Source organism: Macaca mulatta, chromosome 8 (genome assembly GCF_049350105.2).
Source record: "Macaca mulatta isolate MMU2019108-1 chromosome 8, T2T-MMU8v2.0, whole genome shotgun sequence".
Lineage (NCBI taxonomy): Eukaryota > Metazoa > Chordata > Mammalia > Primates > Cercopithecidae > Macaca > Macaca mulatta.
Window position 1 is genome coordinate 95,817,934 of NC_133413.1, and position 16,472 is coordinate 95,834,405.

At 39.2% G+C, this 16,472-nt stretch overlaps 2 protein-coding genes and 1 long non-coding RNA gene across 4 annotated transcripts in view; 2 read left to right on the forward strand and 1 right to left on the reverse strand.

Annotated features, from left to right (window-relative positions):
* Positions 1–9,755, forward strand: part of E2F5 (E2F transcription factor 5) — a 52,019-nt gene extending 42,264 nt beyond the window's left edge. Inside the window, exons 6-8 of one of the 2 annotated variants that reach the window (XM_001094919.5) lie at positions 1,458–1,725; positions 4,447–4,494; positions 6,013–9,755. In XM_001094919.5, coding sequence (XP_001094919.3) covers positions 1,458–1,725; positions 4,447–4,494; positions 6,013–6,122 — 426 coding nt within the window. In that variant the 3' untranslated portion in view covers positions 6,123–9,755. The remainder of the gene's footprint in view (positions 1–1,457; positions 1,726–4,446; positions 4,495–6,012) is intronic. The other variant, XM_015145626.3, reaches the window with a different exon arrangement.
* RBIS (ribosomal biogenesis factor) lies at positions 6,767–12,546 on the reverse strand. Its single transcript, NM_001257266.1, is given in 4 exon segments — positions 6,767–6,896; positions 7,185–7,301; positions 9,632–9,748; positions 12,511–12,546. Coding segments are annotated over 3 exon segments (303 nt in total). The 5' UTR covers positions 9,746–9,748; positions 12,511–12,546; the 3' UTR covers positions 6,767–6,824.
* A 193-nt stretch (positions 12,547–12,739) lies between these two features.
* On the forward strand, positions 12,740–15,750 carry LOC114680289 (uncharacterized). The gene is made up of 2 exons (XR_003732425.2): positions 12,740–12,954; positions 13,147–15,750. It is a non-coding gene; the product is annotated as an uncharacterized LOC114680289 (long non-coding RNA).
* The last annotated feature ends 722 nt before the right edge of the window (positions 15,751–16,472 follow it).

Genomic DNA, 16,472 nt, shown 5'->3' on the forward strand with positions numbered 1-16,472 from the left:
CATAAATGATTTTAAAGATTATTGACTATATCCTTAGTCATTTATTGGTATCATTTAGCTCAAATAAAGTCAATTTTTAAAAAGTAATCAAAATGCTTTAACAAGTGATTTTTGTTTCATACAAAAAGTAAAACTATTGTATAAAATTATCTTCAGGCTATGTGAATAAGGTGTGTATGAAACAAATGAATTTTGTGTTTAGACTTGGGTCCTATCCCTAAGATATCTATCCCCAAGTAACCAAATGAGTTAACATTTTGATTATTATTTTAAATTTGAATTTTTTAAGTTAGAGGATGTCAAGAAATGACTAATGATATGGCCAATAATCTATAAAAATCAGTTAAAATGACCACACTGGGCTGGGCGCAGTGGCTCATCCCTGTAATCCCAGCACTTTGGGACGCCGAGGCAGGTAGATCGCTTGACGTCAGGAGTTTAAGACCAGCCTGACCAACATGGTGACACCCCATCTCTACTAAAAATACAAAATTAGCCGGGCGTGGTGGTGCACGCCTGTAATCTCAGCTACTTGGGAGGCTGAGGCAGGAGAATTGCTTCAACCTGGGAGGCAGCGGTTGCAGTGAGCCAAAATTGTACCATTGCACTCCAGCCTGGGCAACAAGAGCGAAACTCTGTCTCAAAACACCACTACCACATCTACAACTGATATAAAAATTGCCACTGAGGAAAAAGTTCAATGTAAGTATCAACAATCAATTCCTTTCAATTAGGTCTTTTACAGAACATTGTCTGGCTTATTAAGTCAAAGACATTTACTGACTCTATAAATGAATTTCATGATTTTTGTTTTCAGATTCAGATTTTTAAAAACAAACTAATTTGAAAGCAATAACCAAAAGGAGTAGAAAAAGATTACTATATTATCTACCTCCTTCCCCCACCCCCTTATTCAAAAAGTTTACATTTAGGCATTTGTATTACTGGAGTCTGAAGCCTCAGGATACAGATTACTTTTTTCAGCTGGAAGCCTGTTATATTTATTTCTTTGTAGGAGAAATTAGTTGTCCTTTTGCTTGCAGATAGGAAAAAAAAAGAGTTTGATCTGTGAAGCATGTTGAAATGATCACATCTGTGGTGGCCAACTCCAAGGGATAAAGTTCCTGTATATGGAGAATACCTGGAGCACTGCTGGGCCCTGACATGTTATGTAGTCACACATGGTAACAATGGATGGTTGCCAGAATTCTACAACAGAGTTTTTGATGATCAGTATTTATGAAAAGCTTACTTTTCAGAAACTAGTGGTTTAGAGCCCTCAAAATTACATTCTACTCTAGGTCTCTACTTTTGTGTTTGGCGTTTTGACTTAATGACTTTATTGTGTTATGTGAATTTAGTAAGTCCCTAATAGCTTTGCCTGTCTTATTTTACTGTCTTAAGTTAGCTAGAAATGTTAATAATTATACATTTATTTATACCCAATAATTTCAAAGGGTCAGAATGGACAAAAGAAATACCAGATCAATCTAAAGAGTCATTCAGGACCTATCCATGTGCTGCTTATAAATAAAGAGTCGAGTTCATCTAAGCCCGTGGTTTTTCCTGTTCCCCCACCTGATGACCTCACACAGCCTTCCTCACAGTCCTTGACTCCAGCGACTCCACAGAAATCCAGCATGGCAACTGAAAATCTGCCTGAGCAACATGTCTCTGAAAGAAGCCAGACTCTGCAGCAGACATCAGCTACAGAAATATCTTCAGGTGGGTTCAGAGCCTTTCTTTTGTAAGTTAGAGAGGAAGAAATATAAAAACAGGTTGGGTATCTCTTATCCAAAGTGCTTGCGACCAGAAATGTCCCAAGCACTTTCAACATTTTGGAATATTTGCATATACATAATAAGATATCTTGGGGATAGGACCCAAGTCTAAACACAGTATTCATTTGTTTCATACACACCTTATTCACATAGCCTGAAGATAATTTTATACAATAGTTTTACTTTTTGGGTGAAACAAAGTATTGACTGTGGCTTGACTGCAACCTATCACAAGGTCGGGTGTGGAATTTTCCATTTGTGGCATATATAGATGTCAGCTTTTACCTGAAGTTTACTTGGTAAGGTTCTTTTATCTCTTACTAAGTCTAGGATACATTAGTGAAATATGTTCCAACTACCTTTAAGAAAAATCAAACTAGTATAAACCACAGTGACTTATGCCTCTTGTTTCTCCATATTCTTTGTTATACTTTTTATTTGGGAAGCTTAGTTTTATAGAATTGATAAATGGTCTCAATTCCAGTTATGTAGGAAATCTTACTTTCCTCAGTTGTTTCATCTATGAAATTGTAAAAAGCTAAAACAATTCACACTGGGTATCAGGAGTAGAGAGTGCAACTCTTAATTTGGCAGTACCTTACTGATTCCAAATAAAGGGAGCATGGTAGGCAGTTTCTCAGTGACTAGGGAATGAATGAATGAATTGTGCCAATATAGATATCATCTTGCAGATAATTTACAACTATACTGTATATAATCCAAATTGTTTATTTTACCTCTAGGATGTGTCTCATTGCTAAAATGGGAGTTCACAGGTTAAAAGTGACACTAACAAGATCTAACTGGACATGGAATGTTTTTTAGCTTCTTTTTGCCCACATCTATTCCTTTCCTTCCCCTATAAATATGTCTATACAACAGGCCATTAGGATGCACAATAGAAAATGTAGTCCTGGCTGGGCGCAGTGGCTCACACCTATAATCCCAGCACTTAAGGAAGCCAAGGCAGGCAGATTACCTGAGGTCAGGGGTTCGAGACCAGCCTGCCCAACATACAGTGAAGCCCTGTCTCTACTAAAAAATACAAAAATTAGCTGGGCATGTTGGTGCACACCTGTAGTCCCAGCTACTTGGAAAGCTGAGGCAGAATTGCTTTAACCCAGGAGTTGGAGGTTGCAGTGAGCCAAGATCGTGCCACTGTACTCCAGTCTGGGTGACAGAGTAAGACTCCGTCTTAAAAAAAAAAAAAAAAGAAAATGTAGTCCTTAAAAAGCGTACAATCTAGGATATAGAGCTGGCAAGCTTTACATGGGTTTTACGTGGGTTAGCTTAGGCACAATTAACACATTGGCTTCAACAAAGTATTTTTAAAAAGTGAGTATTCCGTTTTCATGGTTTCATATTTGGAAATCCTAACTAAGGAAAGTAATTTTGGGCCAAATTAGAGCAGGCTTTGAATTTCAGAGTAGTTAGGACATTTATCCAATAAACCAGTGAAGATGTGTGACCAAGGAAATAGCATAATTACCTCTAATGGTGCGCACAGAATATGATTAGGAAAGATGCTTTTGGCCCTGGGAAGCAGAATTCAGAGTCGATGGAAACTGTAGATGTTTGCAGTTATATAGCTGAGAACATTAGGGCTAAAACAAGGGCTAAGTGTGGTGGGGCTCATGCCTATAATCCCAACACTTTGGGAGGTTGAGGCAGGTACATTGCTTGAGCCCCAGAATTTGAGACCAACCTGAGCAATACAGTGAGACCCTATCTCTCTAAAAAAAAAAAAAAATTAATTAGCTAGGCATCGTGACGTGTGCCTGTGGTCCAGCTACTGGGGAGGGAGGCCAAGGTGGGAGGATTACAAGCCTGGGAGGTCAAGGCTGCAGTGAACCATGATAGCACTTAATGTATTCCAGCCTGACTGACAGAGCGAGACCCTGTCTCAAAATAAATAAATAAATAAAAAGGCTAAAATAGTGATTACAGTGAGATCAGGAAGAGAAATAACGAACAGATTTGACAAACACTGTAGACAAAATAACATTTGATGGGTGAGATCTGGAGATAACTTTTTAACAGGAGGAATGGAAAGTGATGTTGAAGTTTTAAGGTTGAATAATTGGGAGAATTAAAACTACTGACTATAAAACTGAGTCAGTTTTGGTAGAACGATGATGAGTTTTTTCTTTGTTGGTTTGTTTTTTGACAGGGTTTCACTTTCTCAGCCAGGCTGGAGTGCAGTGGCACGATCTCAGCTCACTGCAGCCTCAACCTCCTGGGCTCAAGTGATCTTCCCACCACAGTCCTCCAAGTAGTTGGGACTACAGGCACGTGCTACGAACGCTTGGCTAATTTTTAAATATTTTTTGTAAAGACAGGTTTCGCCATGTTGCCCAGGCTGGTCTGGAACTCCTGAGCTCAAGCGATACATCCGCCTCACTCAGCCTCCCAAAGTACTAGAATTATAAGCATGAGCCCCCACGCCTGGCAGATAATGAGTCTTTTGGTCTTCGTCTTGAGTTTGGGAGTTTAAAAGTAATGCCAGGCACAGAGTAGGTGCTCATGAAAACAACTTGTCCACAAAGTACTAGTACTTTAAATAAATGTGCACGTCAGTCAAGCTGCTGCTGTGACTACTTTTGTTTAAATATAAGTATCTTTTACTGTTAACAGAAATGTAACAAAACTTTGATACTGTTTCCAGCAGGATCTATTAGTGGAGATATCATTGATGAGTTAATGTCTTCTGATGGTAAGTAGGTTAAAAATTTTACTAACTCATAAAGTAATGCTTTTGTGGAATTTATAAGTGAAACATGATTTAAAAGAAATGAACATATATTTGCTAACTGCTTTTCTATGAAGATTCATGAAAGTTCTCCCTTAATACTTACAGTAAGTAATAGGCATCCTTCAGAATTTATTTTTCTTTACTTGCATTTTGAGGGAAAGGAATCCATATGGGGATACTTCTCACCTTCATTGAAAATAAACTGTTAGCCCTTTCCACTCCTGAAGGATTTGGCCCAAGAAGAGTAAAATAACTTGTCTAAATCAGCAAATGATCTGAACACCTGCTTTTGTAAATACCCCTACCCTGACCAATTTCAAGCTGCCAATATGAAGTCACTGAATTAGTATTAACATTAACCATGTTGTCATCTAACCTGAAAAATTATTAAATATCAGTTAGCTACAATATGCTAATTACTTTAATAATTTCTCTCCTGTAAGTTCTTGGATCTGAGTCCTCGTTCCTAACAATATAGTAGAAACCTACGAAGTGGTAGCAGTTAAGTTAGCAAATGTTATGGTAACTAGAGATGTACTAAACATATATGTAGAAGCAGAGAACATCAGCAGACTTTGTAAGCCCAGTTCATTCTTCTGTTTGCAAAGTGGCAAACAAAGCACTTTTATTAGTGTTTTGTTGTGTGTTTTTTGTTTTAGACGGAGTCTCCCTCAGTCACCCAGGCTGGACTGCAGTGGCACGATCTCAGCTCACTGCAACCTCCACCTCCTGGGTTCAAGTGATTCTCCTGTTTCAGCCTCCTGAGTAGCTGGGATGACAGGCACCTGCCACCACATCTGGCTACTTTTTATATTTTTAGTATAGAAGGGGTTTCACCATGTTTGTTGGCCAGGCTGATCTCGAACTCCTGGCCTCAAGTGATCCACCTGCCTCAGGCTCCCAAAGTGTTGGGATTATAGGCATAAGCCACTGCACCTGGCCTCATTAGTGCCTTTTAGTCATATTATCTTAGTGGTAAGTGCAACCAATAAAAAATTTAACTTCTAGGCCAGGCACGGTGGCTCACGCCTGTAATCCCAGCACTTTGGGAGGCCAAGGCGGGCAAATCACGAGGTCAGGAGATCAAGACCATCCTGGCTAACATGGTGAAACCCCATCTCTACTAAAAATACAAAAACTTAGCCGGGCGTGTTGGCAGGTGCCTGTGGTCCCAGCTACTCAGGAGGCTGAGGCAGGAGAATGGCGTGAACCCAGGAGGCAGAGTTTGCAATGAGCCAAGATTGCGTCACTGCACTCCCACCTGGGCAACAGAGCAAGACTCCATCTAAAAAAAAAACCAAAAAAAATTATATTTCTCAATCTAATATCAATGTATAAACTGTTACTAAATGAGAATCTTTTAAAATACACATTACACAAGTCTTTAATTTGGAATGATGTATTTGAGAGTATTTTGTTAAAGATCATTAACCATATGTAGAAACCATCTTTAACAATGAATTTGTTTTTTGTTTGCAGTGTTTCCTCTCTTAAGGCTTTCTCCTACCCCGGCAGATGACTACAACTTTAATTTAGATGATAATGAAGGAGTTTGTGATCTGTTTGATGTCCAGATACTAAATTATTAGATTCCATGGAAACTTGGGACTGTTATCTACCTCTAACTGTGTAACATTTTAGACTTCTTAATAACCTAAGTATTTAAAATAATGAATGTAACACCTTTTTTAGTTCACTGATTCTGAAGTGTTCTTCCCTAATACTTTCTTTACTTCACAAAACTTCAACCATAAAAACAAAGGGCTCTGATTGCTTTAGGGGATAAGTGATTTAATATCCACAAACCTCCCCACTCCCAAAAGTAACTATATTCTGGATTTCAACTTTTCTTCTAATTGTGAATCCTTCTGTTTTTTCTTCTTATAAGAGGAAAGTTAAAGGACACTACAGGTCATCAAAAACAAGTTGGCCAAGGGCTCATTACTTGTTTGTCTTATATTTTTACTGCCACAAAACTGCCTGTATTTCTGTATGTCCTTCTATACAAACAGACATTCACTGCCACTTGTAAAGTGAAGGATGTAAACGAGGATATATAACTGTTTCAGTGAACAGATTTTGTGAAGTGCCTTCTGTTTTAGCACTTTAAGTTTATCACATTTCGTTGACTTCTGACATTCCACTTTCCTGGGTTATAGGAAAGATCTGTTTATGTAGTTTGTTTTTAAAATGTGCCAATGCCTGTACATTAACAAGATTTTTAAAAATAAAATTGTATAAAACATTTAATTTATTGGTCTTTGTGGAGAATTTGATGCATCACCACTATATTACAACAGAGCCATTAATTTTGTAGCTTCATCAACATTAACTGGTTTGCTTTCATGACGCTGCTGAGGAATCTGAAAGGAGAAAGTATTATATTTAAAAATGTAGACAACAATAGCAGACTGATGACTTATATAATCTGTTATTCAATTTTTCTAGTCATATCTTTGGAAGTAGAACAATAAATGTGCATATTCAGACAATGTTTTAGAGTCTGAATATGCTATTAACACTATAGAGCCTAGTACTAGAGAGCCAAGTACTAAAAGTTACACTCAACTTACAGGCTTTGAAAACTTGGAGTTTAATTTATTAGCCTCAATTTGTTAGCCATAAAAAAAAAGCAAATGATTTCTGCTTACCAATTCTTTCTGCAGAGGTTCAACTGAAGGGCCTTTTGAGAAATGTGCAAGTTCCTTTTGTACATTTACAAAAGCTTTATTTACTCTGTTAACTTTTTCATCATTCATAATATTTATCTTTTAAAAAAGAAAAAAAGCATTAATCTATGATCTCATAACCACTAAAGATAAGATATATTCAACCTTAACCTGTTAAATCTAAAATCTAAAAACTCTTACCAACAAATTAGGGATAATTCACTCAAAAATTCTTACAGTCTTATTGGGAAATTTTAGACAAAAGGTTTTGGTTTTTAAAAAATGGAATTTATGTGGATATGCCTCACACTTACTGATACAGAAGGCCAAAATATGTGACTGTGATATTGTGATTCATAATAAGATATACATATTTGGTCTTTGTCCTCATTTCCTGTCATACAGCTTTTTAAATCATTGTATCAAGAGGGATAAGAGTGTCTTTTGAATGCTAATGAGATGGCTGGTAGCTGGGAGTCTCTAGATAGCTTCAGGAAGAGGGCTGGTCAGATAAAAAACACAGGGTTAGAAGATTAGGACTTTGTGCTCCAGGGAGAGGAGTGGGGATAAACGTTAAGCCCATCACTAATGGCCAATGAGTTAATGAATTATGCCTACATAATGAAGCCTCCGTAAATCTACAAAAGACCTGGGTTCAAAGAGCTTCTGGATAGTTGAACACGCGGGCTCCTAGAGAGTGGCATACCCAGAGAGAGCAGGGAAGCTCCATGCGCCTTCCCATGTACCTTGCCCTCTGTACCTCTTCCATCTGGCTACACATCTGTCTCCTCTGTAGTACTTTTTATAATAAACTGGTAAAAGTATTTTCCTGGGTTCTGTGAGCTGCTCTAGCAAATTAATCAAACCCAAGGAGGTGGTCATGGGAACCCTTATTTATAGCTGGTTGGTGAGAAGCACAGGTAAAACATCTGGGGCTTGCGATTGTCACTGGAAGTTGGAGAGAGGCTTAGGACTCAACCTGTGGAATCTGATGCTATCTCCAGGTCAGCAGTGATTTGAATTAAAAGACACCTAGCTGCTGCCTGCTGAAGATTCATCTGCAGAATTATTAGGTGTGGGGGAAATCGCCCCATAAACACAGTATTGGAAGTGTTGAGTGACTGTATGAGAGTGAGAATAAGAGAAACTGAGTTTGTTTTTTCCTGTATCCTTAGAGTGACCAAAATCTTTCTAGGCTACAGTGCTGTTATCCCTCATCTATTCAAGAAACCTGGATCAAATACTTTTAGTCCCTTCTAACATAATAGTACATCTCTGAATCCTTCCTTGACCTCTTGTCTTAATGGAGGACCCCTGACGACAGCTTCCCTTGGAGTCCTCCTCTTCTAAGTGTAAGAGAGGTAGGGTTGGTGCTCTTGTTCTTCACTGCTGCTGCCAAACAGTTTCTCCTTCAAAACCCTTACCTCCTTTGCACCTTATGCTACCTACCCATAGATCTCTCTCTTAGATCCTACCTGGTGGCATATATAAAAGTTCTAGTACCTCCTGTCCAAATAAAATAATCTTCGTCAAATACACCAAGCTTTTCCCTAGCTTAGGGCCTCTGCACTTGCTATTTCTCTGCCTCAAACCCACCACTCCCAACACTTCCTAGCTCTTCATCATTCTAGTCTTGGTTTCAATGTGTCAACTATGAAGACCATCCTATGTAAACTGTTATCCCCAAAACCCCCATCATCTGCTTAATTTCATTCTTAGCATTTATAAAATCATAAAACTATTCAACCAAAAAGCTTAACTCAGCTAGCTCATGCAAGTTGAAAGATGAAATGTTAGATTTCTATGGACTATTACAATTAAACTGAGTCCTGGAGAGCTGACCCCACCTACTACTGAAACTTGAAAACATTTTTTTTAAAATGTTTCTTAAAGAATCTAGTTAATCTTGATGAAGAAATTTCTCAGGTATTTTGAAATATAAACAAAGAAAAGAAAGAAACTCCTTTCAAATTGTACATTTCAATAAATATTTTTTATCTTCATTTTACAGGTTTTTGTTTGAATTGCAGATGTCTTCAAAGAGATAATTAGTAGAAAAAGAATGGGTGCTCACTGACATCCCATGTCTTGCCTCTATTAATACATTCTTATATTTGAGTTCAGAGATAAGAACTGTTTCCCATACTGTGGTTTTTAAATGAGTTCTATGCTTCAGTAAAACTATTACATTGAAGCTTCACACATTTGTAGTTAAAATGTTTTTTTCTTTTCAACATTTGTTTTCAAGAAAGGGAGGTTATTTTTCTTCTTCTTCTTTTTTTTTTTTTAGACAAATGCATGAAACCATCCTTACCTTTCTAGGAAAAACTAAGAACCTTTTTAAAAAGTAATAGCATACAGTTGTTCAGTAGCTTACAATGACACTTTGCTTGTAAACAATAAAGTCAGAGTACTTAACTAATACTCACCTTCTTAAGATTAGTGGTAACTGGTTTTGCTTTGTTTTTAGCCTTAAAGTTTTTTTGGCTGGCTATGTGAAATACATTCCTGGACTTCGGCCCTCTTAATTTGTTCTTGCCCATTGTCTAGAAAAGAAAACAAATTCAATTAAATTGCCCACATTTATGAACCGTAAGTCAATTTTAAGCTTTTAAAGGTACCAATTAAATCTAAGAAATTCCATCTTACTCGTATTTTTAAAGTTGGTGCATGTATTATTTCCATGTCTCTCACTCCTAGATTTTCTGCTCTTTGAGTACAGAGTATGTATCTAATTCTTTCCTGTATCCCCAGTACTGGGCCCATAGGAGGCATCCAATTAATATCTGCTGGTTGAATTCATTAATATCATCAAAACAATAACTGTTATTCTCAGCAGTACCCATCCTTCTGTTAGTCCATATACTACTGTGCTATTCTGGTTCCTATCATACTTTAGAGACTGATTCTGCCTCCTTCTTGACTTCTTTTTTATTCCTCTTTACTCTCCCCACTTTCTCACCTGTGCATCCCATCAAAATCAGTCCTTAATCCTCCACTTCCTACCTCCCTCTCTCCCTTAAATTACTTTTATGACTTCCATATTTCCTCTATGTGAATGGCCCTTGCCTTGAAATGTTGGATACTGTCTTTCCTCCGTAGCTAGAGATGTATTAAGCCAGTAGATTCTACCTTAAAACATCTCTCAGATCTGCCTTTAATTATGTATATGAGGAATAATTTTTAAAATATTAGGTTAACATGTATTGAGCTTTTATTATATGTACAAGCACACTAATGTGCTTTAACTCATTTACTCCTTACAACAACCCTTTTTAAGAAGTACTATTATCCCCATTTTAAAGATTAAAATTAAAACACTGATGCAAAGAGAAGTTAATCTGCCCAATGTCACAGTGTCAATAACCAGGAGATGCCAGGACTTACAGCCAGGCAGACTAGATCAGAGCTAACGTTATGTGGTATTGCACTTCATGTATAAATATAAAAGCTATACAAAAACATGGTATAGTATTGCTTAGCTCAGGACCGGGTTACTGTTGAAGTCCGTAGGTCCATTTGTTCAAACCACTGTTTGTCAAACTATGCCCATGGACCAAATCAGGCCAAGCACCTGTCTTTGTAAGTAAAGTTTAATTGGAGGCCAAGTGCAGGCACGGTGGCTCACACCTGTAATCCCAGCACTTTGGGAGGCGAAGGCAGAGACCAGCCTCGCCATGGCGAAACCTTGTCTCTACTAAAAATAGAAAAATTAGCTGGGTGTGGTGGCACATGCCTGTGATCCCAGCTACTTAGGAGACTGAGGAAGGAGAATCGCTTGAATCCGGAAGGTGGAGGTTGCAGTGAGCCAAGATTGCACCACTGCACTCCAGCCTGAGTGACAGAGCAAGACTCTGTCTCAAAAAAATTAATAAAAAATAAAGTTTAATTGGAATACAGTTATATCCATTCAGTCGTGCTGCTATGGATGCTTTCCTGCTATAACTATGACCCACAAAGTCCAAAATATTTAGTGTCTGACCTTTTACAGAAAGTCTGCCAACCCCTGGCTTAAGCCATCTGCACAGTGGCTATCTGGCACCAAGCTATGCGATCGACCTTCCCAATGTTAAAAACCTTCAACAGCTCTCCCAATGTATAAGGGGCAACGTGCCTTGGCTTGGCACATTACTGGCACGCTGAATCTACCCTAAATCTGCTGCTACGTCTCTATAAACCCTGCTCTAGCCAGCCTGGTCTAACTGTTCTCTTGCACAGACATCTTCAACATTCTTCCTTTTTTTCCTTTGCTCACTCGTAGCCTTGCACCTTCCTTCAATGTAGCCTTACTACATTGTAAGTAATTAAGGAACTACTTAACTAAAACAGCAATGCTTTTGAAGCCCAACAGTATTCCTCCTACTTAAAAAAGAATGCCATAGAAAATACATGGTTATTACAGAAGATGCAAAAAATAAAATACACATAATAAAATCCGTCAAATGAAGTAATCTAAAATCATTTCAGGCCGGGCGCGGTGGCTCATGCCTGTAATCCCAGCACTTTGGGAGGCCGAGGCGGGCGGATCACCTGAGGTCAGGAGTTCGAGACCAACCTGGCCAACATGATGAAACCCCGTTTCCACTAAAAAAATAAAAACTAGCCCTGCGTGGTGACGCGTGCCTGTAATCCCAGCTACTCGGGAGGCTGAGGCACGAGGAGGCGAGGTTTCAGTGAGCCGAGATCGCGCCACTGCACACCAGCCTGGGCGACAGAGTGAGACTCAGTCTCAAAAATAAATAAAAATTTTAAAAAATCATTACAATAGTAACCAAAATCCAATCATTCATCTAGTATATATTAATCAACTGCTATATGCCAGGTGTGGTAGAGAACTTATATTTCATACACAAAAAATATATATAGAACATACATAATGACAGGACATATACGGAACATACACAGACATGATAGGTATTAGATTACACATGACACTACCTATCATATACACAAGGACCATGCACAGACAGCACACAAGTGGAGGAGAGGTTTACTAGAGCTGTAGACCTGAGCAAGGTTCGTGGAGAAAGTAATACATTAGTGGGGGTGTGCGAGTGGAGGGATATTCTCTGACAACCACGTGGAAACTGATCATGAAAGATACAGCCCCAAAACTGGGACCCTGTCAGGAGATGAAAGCCCAACAAGCACCGGGGTTTCGGGCCTGCTACCCAGTATGGCTGCCTGAGGCAGAGCGCGACGGAACCGACTCTCCAGGTCACAGCGGTAAGAAACCGGCCCAATCCAACCCCGACCCCTACAAACTTCACGCCAGCCCTCCAGAAAACTTAATTTATTAAACTCTCACCAGAAATTTAATACTTGCGTGCAGCTTCCTAAGCTCCAGCGGACACCATCTGGCACGTACGGCGTCTAGGAAGTTCCGGGGAGAATGAACCAGTCACGATTCCGCTCACGAGCCGTAGCTCCGCCCGCCGAACGGAGCCCCGCCCACAGGCGGAAGTCCCGCCCATAGAGCGGGTTCCCACCCACCTGGCGTAGTCCCGCCCATAGAGCCAACTCGACCGAGCAAGGTTTACTGAAAGAGCGAAACCCCGTCCATAAAGCGAGGTTCGGAAGTCCAGTCTCATTAGCGTCCCTTGTCTTCCGCGGTGTTGCAGACTTATCCTCAGCTCAAGCGAGCTTGGGACATTATAGAGCCAGCCAAGTCTCCCCTTCCTGGCGTGGGTACTTGTGCAGAAACTTCCCGAGATGCTTCTGTGACTGCACAGTGAAGACCGCCGCACTGGAGGTCAGCTCTCCGCCGCGAACTCCCGGCTGACTCTGCCACGCTCCCAGGAGGAGGCGCTGTGCACTTCTGGGTGGTTTCCAGGGCTCTGCTGACGTTAGAGGGAATCTTGAGGTTGGAAAAGATCTAGAGCTATAATCTCCGAAAGGAAGATTTGTAATGCACTGCCAGTTAGAAATGCTTTTCTCATTGCAGCTTCCTTGTTTCAAAAAGAAAATTTTTGGCAGCACTGCAGAGGCACAAGAAACCAGGCACAATATAAAATATACAAGTAAAGCGGGTACCAAGGAACTTAAAACATTCAACCCATAATGTCGTCTAGGTTTTTCTGTTTTAAGAAAATTGACTCAGTTCTTCCAAGAGAATAACCCTATTAAAGCTAACTTTTCACATGTGCCTCTATTTATTTTGTCGAGATCATAGGAAAAGCTGGATTTCAAACAAATGTAGATGTAAGAAATAAAGAGGAGAGAAGCACGAAGGGTGGCTTTATAGTCGACAGGGACAGTTTTATTTTAAATAAACCTGAGAGTGGCGGCTGGCCGAGTTAGGTCAGAGCCACACTCTCTTACAGACTAAGAGTTTTTAAGGATTCAGGGTGGGAGAGTTTATCAGAGGCTTGGACTGCTTCTGTGGCTCTTTGTTGTGCTTATCTGGGAGGGAGAGTTAAGTGTCTGTTCCCATACATCTTTCTGCAGCTGCAGGCATACTGGCAGCTAAAAGTCTGCTTTTAGCTTCCCTATCTTAGTGCACCTGAAGAGAAAGGAATGTGCTTATTAAGGCCTACTGTTTACTGGGGTTTGGTAGTTACCCAAGAGACTTTCCCCCTACTTCACTCTGTGCCTGAGCTGTCTTATCTGTGTTTTACTGACTGCTCTTTGTATCTGCTTGTAGTTAGAGGAGAAGTGATTTCCTTGAAATGCACGGGGCTAGAAAGGGAGCTGAAACTTAAAAGTGGCGGTGTTTGTCCGAGATGGCGGTGCTCCTGCTCTGTCAGTAAAACTGACATTTACATGCCATTTTGTAGCTTACAAAAGATTTCAGCCTACACTATGCTCAAAATAAGGTGATAAAACCACTCCTCTTTGGCAAGTGATGATACTACTAAAGTTTAGTGTAAGTCGTTTGCTGGCAGCCATACAACTAACTAGTAATTGACAAAGCCAGACGGTTTTGTAAAACTAAGCACTTTTTTAAAACAATTTTTTAGAAGTTTTTGTAAATTTAGTAATTCGCAAATCCACATTGGTTAGCACTTGGTCGAGTCCTCCTTCCAACAAACCAGGCACTTGAATACTTACAGAAAGATAAGCAATTTTTGTGATAAATCATTTAATTATGTTTATGCCCATCACACAAAAAAATTGAGGAATAGAATATACTAAGGAGAGAGGAATAATTGCTTGCCAATGTATGTTTATTCAAACTTTTATGTTCTTTCTGAAGATCCACCTGTTAAAAACACCTAAAAATGCTGGTATAAAATGCCCATAAAGTGTAAGAGCAAAACATATACAAAACCATTGGACTTTTTATAAGGCCAGAGTTATTCACAAATACTGAGGCGAATAAGTTGGGTATAATTATTTGGTTCTTTGAATGTGAAGCTATTGATGTATATACAGAAGGCAAAGAAATAGATGTGACAGAACGACATTACAGTGTTTTATGGAAACTGGTAGGTCTCACTTTTATTTTGAAGTGGCAAAATAACATAGTTATTCAGGCAAGAGCAGAGATCTAAGTGAGGAGGCCTCGGTTTTTGGTTTTCCTTTCCCACCAACCAACAGTGTGACCTTGGAAAAGTTACTTCATTTCTCTGTGCCTCCCTTTCCCATATGCATGTAAACGGTCGTTATACCCACTTCAGAGAACATTGATTATCTGCTTAGCATCCCTTTCTGGATAACCATTCTTCTCTGATCAAGTGGTCCTGGCTGGGCTGATACCTACAGTCCTCCTCTAAGGATTTTCCAGCTAGAGCTGGTGGCAAATGCTGTCTCTTGCATTTGGTGTCTTTGTGCTGGGATGATATAAAATGGAGGCTACTAGTGGCCATCTCCTCCAGCAACTTGGAAGAAGTCTTCCTACAACGAGAGCAACACACACAAGAAGACAGAACTGAACAGAGCAGAGGACTCTAATGCGATCATTTGAGTCCTTGGATTCAGCCATAGATGGAAGAAAGATCCATCCCTCTATTTCTCAAGTACCTGAACTAAAATATTACCTTCTTTGAGCTTAAACTACTTTGTTTTATTTTATTTTTTAGTCACTTTTACCTGAAAGAGTCTTGACTCCACTGTCTTACCTACTTCACAGGATTATTGTGCAGAGTTAGTGAAATATAAAACCTGAAAGCATAAAGTATTACTAAAGCAAAAGAAAGGATCATGTTAATTTTCTAAGAGCCATATTTACCCATGTTCCAAATGAACCATACATAAAGAAAATAGCTTAAAGATTTTCCATCTTTAAAAATATATGCAAAAAGTAAATTTCCAGTTTTTCTAACAATCTTAAAGATCAATAAAATCATAAATAGAAAAATAATCTTTCAGAAACCTTACTTTTCCTGGGATAGACTCGGAAATGCCGAGTTCTTTATACAGACCTGAACCTCATATAATTGTCTTGGAAGCAATTCAACAAGTAAACAAAGATAATTAAGGAGAAGAAGAAAATGAGAACACCACATAAAATTACAAACCATCTATAACAAAACTCATAGTCCTCTAAGGGAACAGAGCCAGCCTTGTATATATGATACTCCATAATAAATTTGTCTCACTTATTCAACCTCCCTCTCTTCTTTCCACCACACAGTTCTATTAAGTCAAAATAGTTTGGACACCTAGGCTCTGTGGGTGCTCAAAGGAAGTACATAACACATTTCTATCAGGGCACAATCGTCTGGATTGTAAATGCACAGGGAACAATGATTCTTGACAAAGTGATAAGAACTATGATAAATGCACAAAATATGCTATTTATGACTGGAGATAATTCTGAATTCTGGAAATATTCATGTTAAAGCTCTCATTTGATTGTCTCAGAGCAGCAATAGGCAGACTTCAGCCCAAAGGCCAGATCCAGCCCACTACTTATTTTTGTATAGCCTGGGAGCTAAGAATGAAGTTACATCTTAAGATAGGGAGGAACTCAACATAAGAATGATACATAGTGACACATGCATATTCTTTTAAATTCATGTTTCAGTGTCCACAAAGAGTAATTGCAGCACAGCCATGCTCATTTGTTTACATCTTATCTGGCTGCTGTCATGCTATAACCGTAATGCTGAGTACTTGCAACAAAAACCGCATAGCCTGCAAAGCCTGAAACATTTATTACCTGGTCCTTTACCAATTTAATTTTTTTTTTTTTTTTTTTGGAACAGAGTTTTGCTCTTTTTGCCCAGGCTGGAGTGCAGTGGCACAGTCTCAGCTCACCACAACCTCTGCCTCCTGGCTTCAAGCGATTCTCCTGCCTCAGCCTCCTGAGTAGCTGGGATTACAGGC